At 40.8% G+C, this 14,531-nt stretch overlaps 1 protein-coding gene across 1 annotated transcript in view; it reads right to left on the bottom strand.

Moving 5' to 3' along the window:
• Window positions 1–11,886, bottom strand: part of LOC104522235 (dedicator of cytokinesis protein 8-like) — a 20,422-nt gene extending 8,536 nt beyond the window's left edge. Inside the window, 7 exon segments of the mRNA XM_010164468.2 lie at window positions 3,026–3,218; window positions 3,661–3,761; window positions 4,541–4,699; window positions 5,758–5,910; window positions 7,741–7,875; window positions 10,614–10,710; window positions 11,810–11,886. Of these exon segments, the coding sequence (XP_010162770.1) occupies window positions 3,026–3,218; window positions 3,661–3,761; window positions 4,541–4,699; window positions 5,758–5,910; window positions 7,741–7,875; window positions 10,614–10,710; window positions 11,810–11,886 (915 nt within the window).
• Between the last annotated feature and the right edge of the window lie 2,645 nt (window positions 11,887–14,531).

Here is a 14,531-nt window from a genome sequence, read left to right as displayed (position 1 = left end):
GGGGGATAGGGAGGGAGGGTTGGCAGCAAAGCAAAAAGAGTCCAGAGTTACTCTATGAAAGTAACCAAGAAAGTCACAGACACCAAAAATTATCTCTTCTTTGCCTTTAAACCTGTAATAACTAACGTCAGGCATATATTTACATGCTTTACAGTCCACATACTCTAGTAGGAGAGAGCCTTCAAGATGTATTCCTGGTGCTGGCATTATCTTTTCCAAAGTAGACATGCCTCACTTACGTTTTGCCTTGATCTACCTTTCATACTGAAGAATTTTATATGTCCCTTATATAATAAAGGCAATATACAAGTAACCATGTATATCATCAGCAATTGTTCTGGACCTCACAAGCCTTGTTTTCTTTAAGGAAAAGAAACACTTGTATAACCTCAAGGAGCTTCACTGTGATCCCCAGCCTTTATCACTGTGTTAGATATGGCTAGGTTAGCCTGCAACCTAGATCTCCAAAACAGCACAGTTGAATTAGGCTACTGCTGAGCCCAGGCTAATTAGCCCTGTGCCACAGCAGGTAGATATACACATTAAGTCTCTGTCTGTGGTAGTATAAAGTGGCTTTAAAGTTAGACCATATGCAATTCATACTCTCTCTAAGTTTGCCTTATCACTTTCAAAGCAGATTTAGTGTAAACACAAATTAAACTCCAAGGAAATTTCATTGAAAATGATCCTGTCATGATTTTGAGGGATAGTTTTGATTGCACAGAGGGAAGCAGCTACAGGTTTGCCTCGCAATGTAAAGAAAAATGTTACTCCACTGACAATCAGTTTTCTGGACGCTAACAGAAGCACTGCAGAAGACATAAGTCAACTGATTTAATCCTTTGCTGCCTCATTTTACTTATCTGTGAAAAGCAGATAACACTTCTGCTCATCCAGAATAATCTTTTTTTATACACATTATTATCACCCCCAATTCCACAACTAAATGTATATCATCAATATTAGTTAATTTCATATCTGAGATAAATGAAGAAATAGACAAAGAGTCAGTGAGTGAGATCTGGAACTCCACGTAAAGCCCAGACAGTCTGAGTAGTGTTTCTCTCTTTTAACAAAGTCATCTGAACAAGATCTTCACAGGTGCTACAAAACACAAACCTGTTCGTAAAGAATGGGAGCTCTTCTCTTGAAAGTCTTTGTAAAAATGCAAAGCGTTATTATGGTTAATTACTCTTATTAAGCAAACTGAAATTCAAAATTATGCTGTCAGAGTTGTGCAATTGGGTTTCTGGTCATTAATGCATTTCATTGCCTCTCTCCTATGGAGCAACTGTTGCTTTGGCAAACATGTATTTACCCCAGAGATTTTGATAAGAGAGACTGATTTGTTGCTTTTAAACTTCTAAGTTTTTGCTTGCCTAGTGCCTTCTCGAATAGACTTCTAGTTCTCCAAAATAACAGGAAACATACACATTCACAGCAATCTGCATAATCTGTGGGCAATGGAAGGAGGAACTGCATTAGGGTTAAGCATGAGAGATTACAAGCATTCAAGGCAGTCTGGGAGCAGGCTGACGTTGGGAAGGGAATGCAGATTTCACCTATATCTAAATTATGATAAATTAGTATGTAACAAGTAGGGAGAAAAGAAGAAAACAGAAGTTATGAATGGAAGTGTACAAAACTGGTAAAGGATTAAAAATGGTAGAAATACAAATCCATGGCTGAAGTTTAGCCAGTGAAAAGAGTATATGCAGCTATCTTAAGAGTAAAGGAATTTAAGAATAACCCTAGTCCATCACCTCACCGTTAGGGTGGAATTGCAAATACTAACACCCAACATACTAAACTCAATGAAAAATGCCAAGTGGTTCAATTATGTTCACATTAATTATTCTGAAGGGAAAAAAAAAGTATGCTTATATCGAGGGATGATGAACGTACCAACTACTAGTGCCAACCATTTCAAAGTTACTTGGAACACAAAATGTGGTCCTCAACAGTTTAAAACAGCTAGGCAAAAGGGTATTCAAGCAGCGAATACTGAGTTGCCATATGTTTTAGAAAACTGGGGAAGTTCCAGAGGAGGAAATACACTTCGCGGACCACATTTTTTAAAAATTAAACAAGATGAGCAGATAATGGTAGATTTATCAGTTGGCATCAAGGACAAAGTCTTCACTGCTCTTACAGAATAATCATAAAGGAGGACTCATCAATGCATGGGAATATTTTAAGGCTTCAGCCATTTCTATTTTTAATAATATGTGGAAAAAAAGCAGCAAAATAACTGAATTTGCACATGAAGTCAGTTCAGGTAAGGGTAACCAAAACTGCATAGTCTGATAAAATACATATAAATATCTTCATTTCAAAATGTCTAACTCTAACAACAAAGAATTATGCTTTCACCTATGTGATGTAGAAATGATAGGTGAAAAACAAAACCCAAGAAAACTCTCCAGAAATGATCAATGTATTACTGAGTAGAGAGCTCAACAATGCCAAAAAAACTAGTGGAGGCTTTTGGAGAGATAAACTGAAAGATACTTCCCAGGCTTACAGAATTTATGGGACATTTTTACTTGACTTTGATGTGACTGCATATAGATTACAGTGATTGTGTTATTCACCCATCAAAAGTGTGTTGGTTAGTCACTGGAGCATAGTCAAAGGATTGGAGAATGTGCCTAAAGGAACTGAGTAACTGCAATTACTGAGATTATGAGAAAGAAGTTTGAAAGATGCATCTGTCACAGTTCATAAGTAACAGTGCTAGGAAAAGGCATGTGATAATAGAGGGGTTCTACTTAGCAAACAAGAGATTACAGTATTCCGACTGCTGGAAACAGAAGCTTGAGACAGCCAGATACGAAAGCACCAGTTTTCATCAGTAAGCATAAATCATCGGAACAGCCTAACAAGACTGATGATGGATACTCTGCCATTGTAACTTTTCCTCCCTATACATGCACTTCTACTCTGCTTAACACAAGAAGAAATATGCACACCAGAACAGGTCATACCAGCCTTATGCTGTCAGAGCTTGGGAGCCTTTTCTTACCTGAAAGCTGACGCTGCCCACTGGGAGATAGCTGCGATCTTCAAGCATGCTCAGGTACTCTGCCACCAGTGCTGCAGCATGGACCAGACACATGGCTGCTTCTGTGTAGCACTTCCTCTTGGTGTGCTTCTCTGCCATATTCTGCAGCCACGTCAGCCTCAAGTCAGGCGATGTTTGGTAGCCTTTGGCAATTCTAACACCACAGGGCAAAAAGGAGGTGTGAATGATCACTTCTCAAATAACAGAAAGAACATTTATAATCCTCCACCTGGGCTGAGTGGAAGGAGACATCTCTGTCTTTATTCTGTATAATTCAGTAATCACAGGGCAAAAGAAATGGCAGGACACACAGGAGCTATGAGGAGAGTAAAACTGCTGAACTCAAGATTCTTCAGTGTTCATCAGTCAGTCCCTGACTCCCATCCTTGCCCAAGTCTATGCTAACCTCCCAGTGGCTCCACTGCAGCATGCGCAGTCCTGTGGCCTGGGCTCCCTGTGAGAGGTCAGGGGTGCCAAAGCCTTTTTGCACAAACAGAACAGCCGGAGGGCTTGTCCACAGCTTGTCCCCAGAACATACAGTTATTGTGCTCACCTCACTGTAAAATTTCCTCAGCAGCAATTCTAAATGGACTCACCTGTACATGAGATCCATGAGCATCTCTGGATCTTCCTGAAATTCCCTCATTTTCACTGTATCTGACAGGATGCTGTTCAGATTACACAGCAGCTCCTCTACCTGCAGTAATACAAAGATGAACATGCATTTCTCAGTTGTTTATTTTCTCCCTTCTAGAAAAAAACAGCACCTGCACCAGATTATCTTACTCCTGTTTAGTCCCTCTTACCCAAGGAAATGTCAGGATGCTGAATTGCTACAAGATATGTTTTTCCAACTCTATTAATTGCATCTCTCACATAGCAGATTTTATACACACATTTTAATTAATCAAAATGAGCTGGGATCCTTTAATCTGCTTATTTCTGAATAAAAATAATCAAACCTATGTGCTGATGTTCAGTTTTAGTTGGTCTGTGATCTGATAACAAAGCAGATTTCTTTTTAAGTCTTTAGCACAAACTGATTTACTGTAAGAATTTTAGCAAAGCATCTGACAGTTGTCCGAAATGTTTTTCATTATTGCTGTTGCCACCTTATTACCTGAAAAAGGAAGCTAAGTTTCCATGATGCTACTTGTCTGAAAACATAATGAATCAAATTCCATCTTGGGAAACTCTTACAGGGTAGAGTTCCTGCTGGGGTCTAGAAGGAAGTTGTACACAAAGCCAAGAGATGATTCTCTTGTTATGTGATTTCAATGGAACCTCTTAGGAGTTTATTCTATGGAATTATGTCCTCCACTTCTTCCCTGCTTATTGTCGTGTTGGAAATAAATTCATGCAATAACCCCTGCATCCTTATTTTCATTGCTTTGGAAGACCATATAGGACTTGCTCCAAGCACATTCCTTTGTGAAAGCTCTTGATAAAAGCCATAAATGTCATAAAAGATTTGACCTGAATGGGAAATGGAGTTGCCTGCATATCCGCATCTTCTTCTGCATAGGCTAGGATAGTTCGTAAGGACCGTCGGAGGAATTCCTCATTAAACTCGGGTGACTTGCCAACCAGAGAGGCTAGTGACATGGTCACCTGCATCTTCACTCTTGCAAAATTCTTTCAGAAGAAAAAGCAAAAATATGAGAGAATGATGGCTGCACTGCACTGTGCATATCAGTTTATAAACCTTTGTCTACTGGATAAACCAAACCCATTTTTTCCTGTCCATACTGAATGCATTAAACTCACCGCTCACATGAGTGGCCACTGGTGCATCAAAGCCAGTCCTGTTTTACCTGGTCAAGCCAAATTTCTCTAATTCTGACATCTCTGTACTTTAGGTCAATATACCTTGGAATACACATGCTTGCTTGAGAAAAGGGGAAGTCAGATGAACCTCTTTCCCCCTCTGCACAGGCCAGTGGGTGTGTAGATCAGGCCACTCATAGAAGAAAAGAGGAAGCAGGACTGGGAAAACATTCTGGAAACAAGTCTAGAAAGCAAAAGGCTTCTGAGGGCTTCATGTAGTGATACACTACACCTTGCTGATCATGGTGTCTCAGAGGCACATTTTCCTTCTGGAAAGCCAACACTTTTTACATATTGAAGGCTTTTAAAGTAACAACTAGTGAAGAAAATTCTGTGCAAGATCAGATGCTATCCAAAATGCTAAAGTATGTCCTTTCACGCTAGAACATTGTGAACTTACATGCATAACATGTATTTTGCTCCATATGTGTAGTAAGAATGAGAGCCCCGTCCTGAGACCAAGAGGCCAGTGAAGAATTCCCAGTAATACAAGCATACAGTAGTTCTGCTGAGGTTGTGACTGCATTAGAATAGAACTGTCTAAGTAGTTCTGACACAGGAATGAAAAAAAAATACAAGACAAAATGAAGAGTATTGCTATCAGAGGCCTAATGCTGTTCTATTTGAAGATGTATTTACAGATGTTGCAAAAAAAAAAAAAGTCACATTTTCCTAAACAAAATAATGAATAGTAATTACAACTACTTTCCCTCTATGCTTCTATCACTTCTTCTGGCTCAAATGTAGCATAACATATGACTATTTATCTGCAGATGAGTTACATTTGCTATCACAACTTCAGTTTCAGTCTCAATTGATCACAAAAAAAGGTGTCACGAAACATAATGCTCTTCTAAAAATCTTACACTGGTAGAGCTGAAGCTGTATCTCATGAGGAGGTAAAGAGTGGCACAGGCTTGAGTCCGTGTAATATCTATGCTGCTGCTGCAGTGATGGAGAATTCTTTGACACAGGTCAGCACACTGTTCAACCTCCTCTTCAAACAGGAAATCTCCGAACTAAAGTAGATAGAGAAGAAAACAATTACTCTCATTTATGGACATTAAAACATCATTAGCTTAGCGCACAAAAATTTCAGGATTCAGACAAAGACTAAAGTTTGCATAAGTTTTACACTTAAAATTTGGAACTCTAATTACTGTGATGCTATAGGTTCCACTTTCAATCTTTTCTATAGAGATGAAAGGTTTGATAATAGTCTTTGTGCTTACAAAAAGAGCAGCAGATAGAGAGAGAACAAAAAATTTCTCAGTGTCCCATGGCTCCAGGAGCTTTTGAAAACATCAAATATTGCAAAATTTTTAGAAGCGTGCAGAGTTCCTATTCTCAGAATATATAATTGTTGATGAAACATGCAAATACTTCCTTAAGCATAAGAAGCAATTACTAGCTTTTTGCATCAACGCCCCACCCTTCCCCAGCCCTCCAGCAAGTTCTTCCTCCTACGGTGAGCCACAAAACTTACATTGCCCAGCTTTCATGCCAGACCTTCCTTTACAGTGTTTCCACAATGCACCTCACAGACAATAAACCCAGGAGGCAAGATGTCTGTCCTAAGAAACTCTCACCATAGACAGCACAGATGCGTGAGTACTGTATGTACATGTATAGAACTGACAAAGGTGTGCAAGCAGAACACAGGATAGTATTTCTCATTTGCAGGCCTATTTCCCAGTTCTCAACATTTCTTCACTTCCATTATCTCACTGTTTTATGTCTAATTTATAATACAAATCTGCTGGCACAGAGTTCTATCACTTTTATTTGTAAAATAACATCTATATACCTACAGTGTAATAGAATAATTGGAATGATTGCTTCATGAAATACAGAATTGTGTCAGCTTAACTAGAAGATCTATTTAAATGAGAATAACAATTGCTTCACAAAATTCATTATTGTAATTGGAAGTTAGCTTTCAAAGATAAAGTACAATGAAAACATAGTTATGACTTTCATAACTACTCAGATAACTACCCTGTAATTAGGCTTTGTCAGCCAATCTGCATTTAACAGCAGACAGGCATTAACTGGACAGGAGTATCCTGTTTGTTATTTGCATTTTAGAATAGTTTAGGGGAAAAAAACATTTCATGAATTTTTCCTTTGTGGAACTGCTTTTCTTTGCAGGAGAATGAGTCTTAAACAGATTTTAGAGAGTCCTCATAAAGGACCTAACCTATTATGACCCATATTATAAAAATGTTGGCTCAAATTCTGTTCTCATGTACATTTTTAAACACTTATTTTTATTGGTGATACAGAAATGAAAGATTAGGATTTCAGGCAGAACAAAGATGAAATCTGACAGCATCATAGAATCTACTTAGAATTTTGGATGCTCTCTTGGAAGTGGAAACTCAGAGTGATCCCCCTGATCTCTGATGGTTAGCTTTGATTTCTCTGCCGCCCAACTGGTTGGAAACTAGTCCTGATGATACAATAATTTTAATTTGACTTTATGGAATCTGTGTAATCCCTAGGAATCCCATTCAGATTCCTAGTTAAAATCAGAATGTATTTGAAACATAATGGATGGAATTTTTTACCTTTTTATTAGTAAATCTTCTATATTTAAGAGTAAACTGCTAAAACTGCTATTATTCAGATTCAGTTATTTCATCTTGTGTGTTAAATGAAATAACCTTCCAACAGCTGTAGAAGTCCCTTAACATCCCTATAGATAGGCATTTGTATTTACATATGCAAAACATATTTAATGAATGCCAAAGGAAAAGTGGTAAGTGAATGCACACAGCTCTGTTCTAGAAATGCTGCTCTAATAACTTGACTGGAAGGATGAAAACAGAAGTATGTCAAGAGCCTACCTTAGCAATGAGTGCTCTGAGTGTAGCAAAGCAGTGAGTCAGGTAAGTAGTGCTCTGATCACAGCCAAGAGAATTTACCAGGACCTTCAAAACTCCTCCCAAAAGATTGTCTCTGCACTCTGCCGCAAAGCTTGCCTACACATAGAGGAGAAAACCAACAGCAACTGCATGAGGTAATTCAGCAATGAACCCGTACATAGGAACCAAAGTTCTGCTCTCCTGTCCATGAGACACATCCAGGAGTTTAGAGACAGCAGTTTTTTCATTTGTTAACATCTGCTTCAGAGGAATTTCAAAACACTTCCGTAGTGATCAGGAAGATAGAGGGGGAAATGTCCCAAACATTTCTCAATATCTGCAGACCCTCCCATGCATTTTTAAGCTCAGACACCTTCTGCAGTGACTCTTGAAACTCTGTCCACCTTCTGTCCAATCTTTCGTGTACCTTGGTGTCCAGTGGGGAACAGTGCAGCAATTCAATAAGCAAATAAGGCACTTTAATAAAGCAACAGGAATAATACAGATTCGTGTGGATTGCTGGTGATAATGTACTGTCTGCAGAAGTATCTACAAGCATGAAGGTCACAAATTAATAAAAGGACTAAGTTAGGAAAACAAGTTCTCAGGGCAGTATAAATCTCACCTAAAGGCATCCCAATGCGGGGGAAGAGAGGTTCAGCCCATCAACTGATCCCAGAGGTCACGGGTCTGTGATAGTATCTCCCCTAACATCCCCCTTTCTTTGGGCTACTTTTATATTATTTTTACCTTCAAGGTGGAGCTTGAGTGACTCTAGTCATACCAAAAATCTAGAGTGTATGCTCAGTAAGGGGGGTGGGGCAGGGAGAGTGGTCTTTGAGCGGAGGTGTGTTTTGGTGTTATCATGACAAAGTTTATTCAAGGTTCACACAAGGAGGGCATTTGTCTAAAGGGTAACATATTGTCAGCCCAGGGTTGCAAGCAGATAGCATATCAGCTTCTTGGTGCTGTGAGTCTCTTCTGCAGTGATTAAGAGGGCTTAGCCAAGGAATATCCACTCCTTTCTACCCTCCATATAGATATGCAGACCAGGCTCTCCAGGAGACAAGCTTGGAGAGGATTCTTCACATACCATCTTTCCTGGGATCTTCTTCGACATTATACCTTTCCTTAATGTGTGATCAATGCTGGGGTTTTTTATTTCTAAGTTACCCCCAGTAATTATTCCACATATTCTACCCCATGACTATAGTCACTCAAGCTTCACAATGTTTTAAAAGAGCTGGAGATACCACATGTGACATGTGGTGAGGATTATCTAGTACATGTACATCTTGTGGGGACATTAAATGGCATAAACGCTTCATCATAATCCAAAGTTTAACATACATTACAATTGTTAAAGCAAAGCACAATACAGTGAATATTAATAAAACAAAAACAGGGTGAAGCATCTTGTTGAAAATTCCTGTAGCAATCAGTGACCATCCAAAAAGAGTGTTCCACCATTCATATTGTCCGTCTCTCTTGACTTTTTCCAACACTTGATGTATTTTTTATAGATTGTGACTGGACAGAAGATGCAGGGCACTATCAAGTGAATCTGGAATTAATGCACCCGGACTTGCAGTGCCACATTGAGTAAACTGTGCCTGTCCATAACTAGCCACACTGTTCCCCACTGGTTGCCACTAAATTCTGCAGATTTAGCCATGAGAGTCCATAAATCGTGGGCAGACATGAGTGCAGTGCACTATCGAGTAGATCCGCTGCTGTCGGACTCATAGTGCTGAGTTGGGCATCACCCAGGATCTAAGCCTAGCTGCTCCCAGCTCCTCTAATATCTGAGGATAAGCTGGAATGCAAGGGGGTTTATTTCCTGCCAAATTGCTTTATTGCCCTTTTCAGGCAACACTTGGAGCAGGAAGTGATCCAGTGGTGGGCAAGCACCATCCTTTCCCTTGCCTCCTCATGCCCTGGTTTCCTGGGCATATAGATTAAATAGGGAAACTGGTATGCTCTGATCAAGACCACAACCAAAACAGTGGGGCAACTAGGTGCTATAAGGGGTGTCATGCAAAAATCATGCCCAGTACTACAAGAGACTAGTAGCTAAATGTTTTTCTACTAACAGGTTTTCAAGAACAAAGTTTTCTCCTTGCTATCTGTGAATATACATGTTGCTCCAACAGTGGTATTCCCACACCCATGAATTTGGTGAGTCTCTCCTAAAGCAGGAGACCATGCTTAAGCAGAGTCAACTACCATGGCTCCACTGCTGTCAAAGGGCCTGTGAAATTTTACTGTGTCTAACTCCTAGAAGTTAAGTAAGTTCTGCATATTACATTGCTCTAGGGGGTCATATCTCTTTTCAGAAAGACTCCATGCAGGTTGAAGATACTTTCCTGCACTGAGCACTCTGTGGTAGTCAAGGTTAAATTCTCTCGTCTCACAGGATCATATATGCAAGTGTGACCAAAGGCCACCCAGCAATCCAGTTCCAAATTACTAATATCTTCAGATACATTCCTAACATAAATCAGGTTTTTCTTCCCTCATCTTCTCCAAACTCCAGGATCATAGTAAGACAGTAGAAATGGCTTTCAACAACTACTGAAGACAAGGTGGTAGTTTTTCCGTTCATTCACAGTAGTGCAATACCCTACAGCAGGAGGAGCTTGGGGCAACAGCATAAGGCAGGCAGCAATTTCATCTTTGGATTCATTCTTCTTCCTGTTTCAACCAGGACACCCTTCAAGATTACACAAGTTTACAGAAGATCTTTAATTAAAATACTTTGCACTGACTAAGAAACACAAGGAGAAATTAATCTTTCTTCCATTGGCTTCTGAGGGAGCAGGGATTGGTACCAAGACAGCTCTGACATTTCTCACCTGGATGATGTTCTCTTGCATATCAAGAATGATCAGGTTAGCTTCAGTTGCCAAATTTCCACTGATCAGAGCTTCTTGATCTAACTCAGCCTTTGTCCTGTGAAAAGGAGTTCTAATTAAAGCACGCAGCAGAATACCCCAAGAGTTAGATGATCTGCTGTTTAAACAAAGCCAAAATACAAATGATACCATTCTGAACAAACCCATAGAGCAAACAATGAAAATAGTGTTCAGAGGTGTTTCTTAACTTTGGAGTTAAGAACTCTTAATTATGGAGTCAAATGAGGAGAGGTGATATGGTAAACAGAAGTCCCAAAGGGGATACTTGAAAACGAAGTCTTTTCGAAGTTCAGATAGGTGCTTCTGCTTCCTTAATAGCAATTTGTGTAATGAATCACATAGAATCACAGAATCCACCCTTCCAATCCCTTCAGGGTTGGAAGGGACCCCTGAAGATCATCTAGTTCAACCCCTCTGCTAGAGCAGGATCACCTAGAGTAGATCACACAGGAACATGTCCAGGTGGGTTTTGAATGTCTCCAGAGACAGAGACTCCACAACCTCTCTGGGCAACCTGTTCCAGTGCTCTGCTACCCTCATAGTAAAGAAGTATTTCATTATGTTTACGTTGAACCTCCTGTTTACCACTTTGTGACCATTGTCCCCTGTCCTGCCACTGGACACCACTGAGAAGATTCTGGCCCATCCTCCTAACACCTGTCCTTTAGATATTTATAAGGATTGGTGAGATCCTCCCTCAGCCTCCTCTTTTCCAGGCTAAGCAGACCCAGCTCTCTCAGCCTTTCCTCATATAGTGGATGTTCCAGTCCCATAATCATCTTAATGGCCCTGTGCTGGACTCTTTCTAGTAGTTCCTTGTCCTTCTTGAACTGGGGAGCCCAGAACTGGACACAATACTGCAGGTGAGGCCTCAGCAGGGCAGAGTAAAGGGGGAGGAGAACCTCCCTCGACCTGCTGGCCACAATCTTAATGTATCCCAGGATGCCATTTGCTTTCTTGGCCTTGAGGGCACACTTTTGGCTTATGGTCAGCCTGTTATCTACCAGGACACCCTTACAATCATGATTCTGAGTGACTTCTTTCCCCAGAGCTGCTCTCCAACAGGTCAGCTCCCAACCTGTACTGATACATGGGGCTGTTCTTCCCCAGATGCCTTACTTTACACTTGCCCTTACTGAATTTCATTAGGTTTCTCTGTCCAGCTGTCCAGTCTGTCCAGGTCCCACTGGACGGCAGCACAGCCTTCTGGCATGTCAGCCACTCCTCCCAGTTTTGTATCATCAGAAAACTTGCTGAGGGTACACTCTGGTCCTTCGTCCAGGTCACTGATTAATACATTGAACAGGGCTGGATGCAGTACTGACCCCTGGGGAACACCACTAGCCACAGGTCTCCAGCTACACTCTGCCCCACTGACCACAAGTCTCTGAGCTTTGTCCTTCAGCCAGTTCCCAATCCATCTCACTGCCCAATCATCCAATCCAAACTTAAACTTGTCTGTGAGGATGCCATCGGAGATAGATAGTGCCAAAAGCCTTGCTGAAGTTGATGTAGATCACATCCACTGCCCTCTCATCATCTATCCATCTAGTTATGACTTTGTAAAAGGGTATTAGATTGGTTAAACATGACTTCCCCTTGGCTGCTCCCTAACCTTCTTTTCCTTGGCACACTTTGAGATGGTGCCAAAAACAAGCTGTTCCATCACCTTTCCAAGAATGGAGGTGATGCTGACTGGCCTATAGTTACCCGAGGTCTCCTTCTTGCCTTTTTTGAAGACTGGAGTGATTTCAGCTTTCCTCAAGTCCTCAGGCACCTCTCCTGTTCTCCAGGACTTCTCAAAGATAATGGAAAGTGGCTTAGCAATGACTTCTGCCAGCTCCCTCAGCACTTGCGGGTGCATCCCATCAGAGACCATGGATTTGTGAATGTCCAGTTTACTTAACTGATCTCTAACCCAATCCTCTTCAACTGAGGCAAAGTCTTCCTTTCTCCTGACTTCCTTTGTGGTCTTGAAGGTCTGGGACTCCTGAGGGCCAACCTTAGCAGTAAAGACCAAGGCAAAGAAGGCTACTCTACCCTCAATTTTATGTTCAATTGTTCAATAAGCTATGCAGTAATTTCTGAATGCATTGCCTGGAGCAGGACACTGAAACCCAAAATGGAATAAAAGGCTTCCAGAAAAAAAGTAAAAAGAGCAGGCTTGGGCAAAGGGAAAATTGCTTCAATGCCATAGCGGCAGTTTTTAATGCAGGCAATTTAAAATGTTGATTCTTGAGACTGTTGACATCATAAGATAGCAGCTCCAATAGCTGCGGGGTCAAAACAGCAGTGCCCCAGGCCATTTAAGAGTGGACTAACACATTTATAAAAGACAGAAGGTGGTGGTAAGACAATGCATGATACCTGCTTAGTTGAAACTTAAGGATAAGGTCTGGCACAGAGCACCTTTGCAGCTGAATGCTCTAAGCCTAGGTGCAGCTCCTAAGAAAAGTGCATTTTCAGAGATCCTTTCTATGTCAGAAACACAAAGAGGAAGCTTTGTTCTTTTTCCTAAACTGCTCAGGAAAGGGCTGTTGCATGGCCAGAAGCAGCTCTCTGGAGCTTGAGATTAGAGCTGCTGTGACTTTGGACAAAGTTCCTAAGGTGTATTTCTGTGTCTGGAGCAACACCCTTACAATCACGCTCCTGAGTGACTTCAAAATATGTGGCTTTTCTGCTATGTTCATTTATCTTTTCTGCCCAGTAGAGTCTTACTGAAAAAGAAAACCAGAAATCTAAAGAGCCACCTTTTTGGGCGCAACCAGATAATTCTGGGAAGGGCTAGGAAAGGATGTTGGGACAGTTGTGTGGTTATTAATTACAATGACTCAGAGCAACAAGGAATAGAAGAGCCTGCCAGAATACTGGTGCTATAATCAAGCCAGGGACTGCTAAATTTGAGCAAGAACTGAACAAAATAAGCAAACAGCATGGCTGTTTGAACCATTTCCAGCAACCACTCAGCCTTGCACATTAACCATGCTGACTAGATCCTCTCTGACACCACATGTAACTTATAACTGCAACTACAATCCCAAAGCACGCTGGACTCAAGGAGAAGCAGGCTGAGTGAGGCTGAGTGGCAATCTGTGTAAACCTGCTGTGCCACGTACTACCTGCAAACACCTTACTTACGGGACATATAAACTAAAGGGATCCAAAAAGGATGAGACCAAAGGTCTTGCCTACCACAGTGAGGAACGCTGGGTAAAACAGAAAGGCCTGGACAGCATGCAGAGTTTTACTTATGCAACCAGAAGTTTTATTTTAAGTGGTTTAACTGAGCTACTGTAAAGAGTATTGTAGAGCTTGTGCTTGAGGACTGCTTTATTCTGATTTCAATTAAACTGGCTGTGAGAAAGCAAAATTTTGACCCTGCTTTCGGGTCAAAATAAGAATATCCACAAAGAATCCGCACCTCTTCCAATATAGCGCAGAAGGTGGAAAGATTCTTTTTTCAAAGTTTAGATAAATTCCAAATTAACAATCTTGTGTTCAAAAATGTATGTGACAATCAAGGATGAGTGCTAAGCTACAACAACATAGCTGACAAATAGGACAGGCCAGTGTTCTCAGTTCAAATTCACACATGTTGAAGGATATAATGGGAGCTCACAGCAGATAGACTGGTGGGTGTACACTGTTTCTATCTGACAGTGGCTCATTTAGATAGTAAAAATTCAAGCGAGTGTCTAGGGACAAGTGACACACCTCCTTTAGGGAAAAGCAACAAGTTCCACGCACATACAATATGCAAATGTTCTTAGTAACACAAATAATTCCTGAAAACATAGTTTTCCACAACCCTAGACACCTATGGCTTGTCTAACGACTTATCCTTGGTGCCATCTCAAG

The sequence above is a fragment of the Antrostomus carolinensis genome, unplaced genomic scaffold, assembly GCF_000700745.2.
Source record: "Antrostomus carolinensis isolate BGI_N321 unplaced genomic scaffold, ASM70074v2 scaffold11073, whole genome shotgun sequence".
NCBI lineage: Eukaryota > Metazoa > Chordata > Aves > Caprimulgiformes > Caprimulgidae > Antrostomus > Antrostomus carolinensis.
The sequence above is the reverse complement of the archived record's forward strand: the minus strand, read 5'-3'. Positions and strand labels throughout refer to the sequence as shown.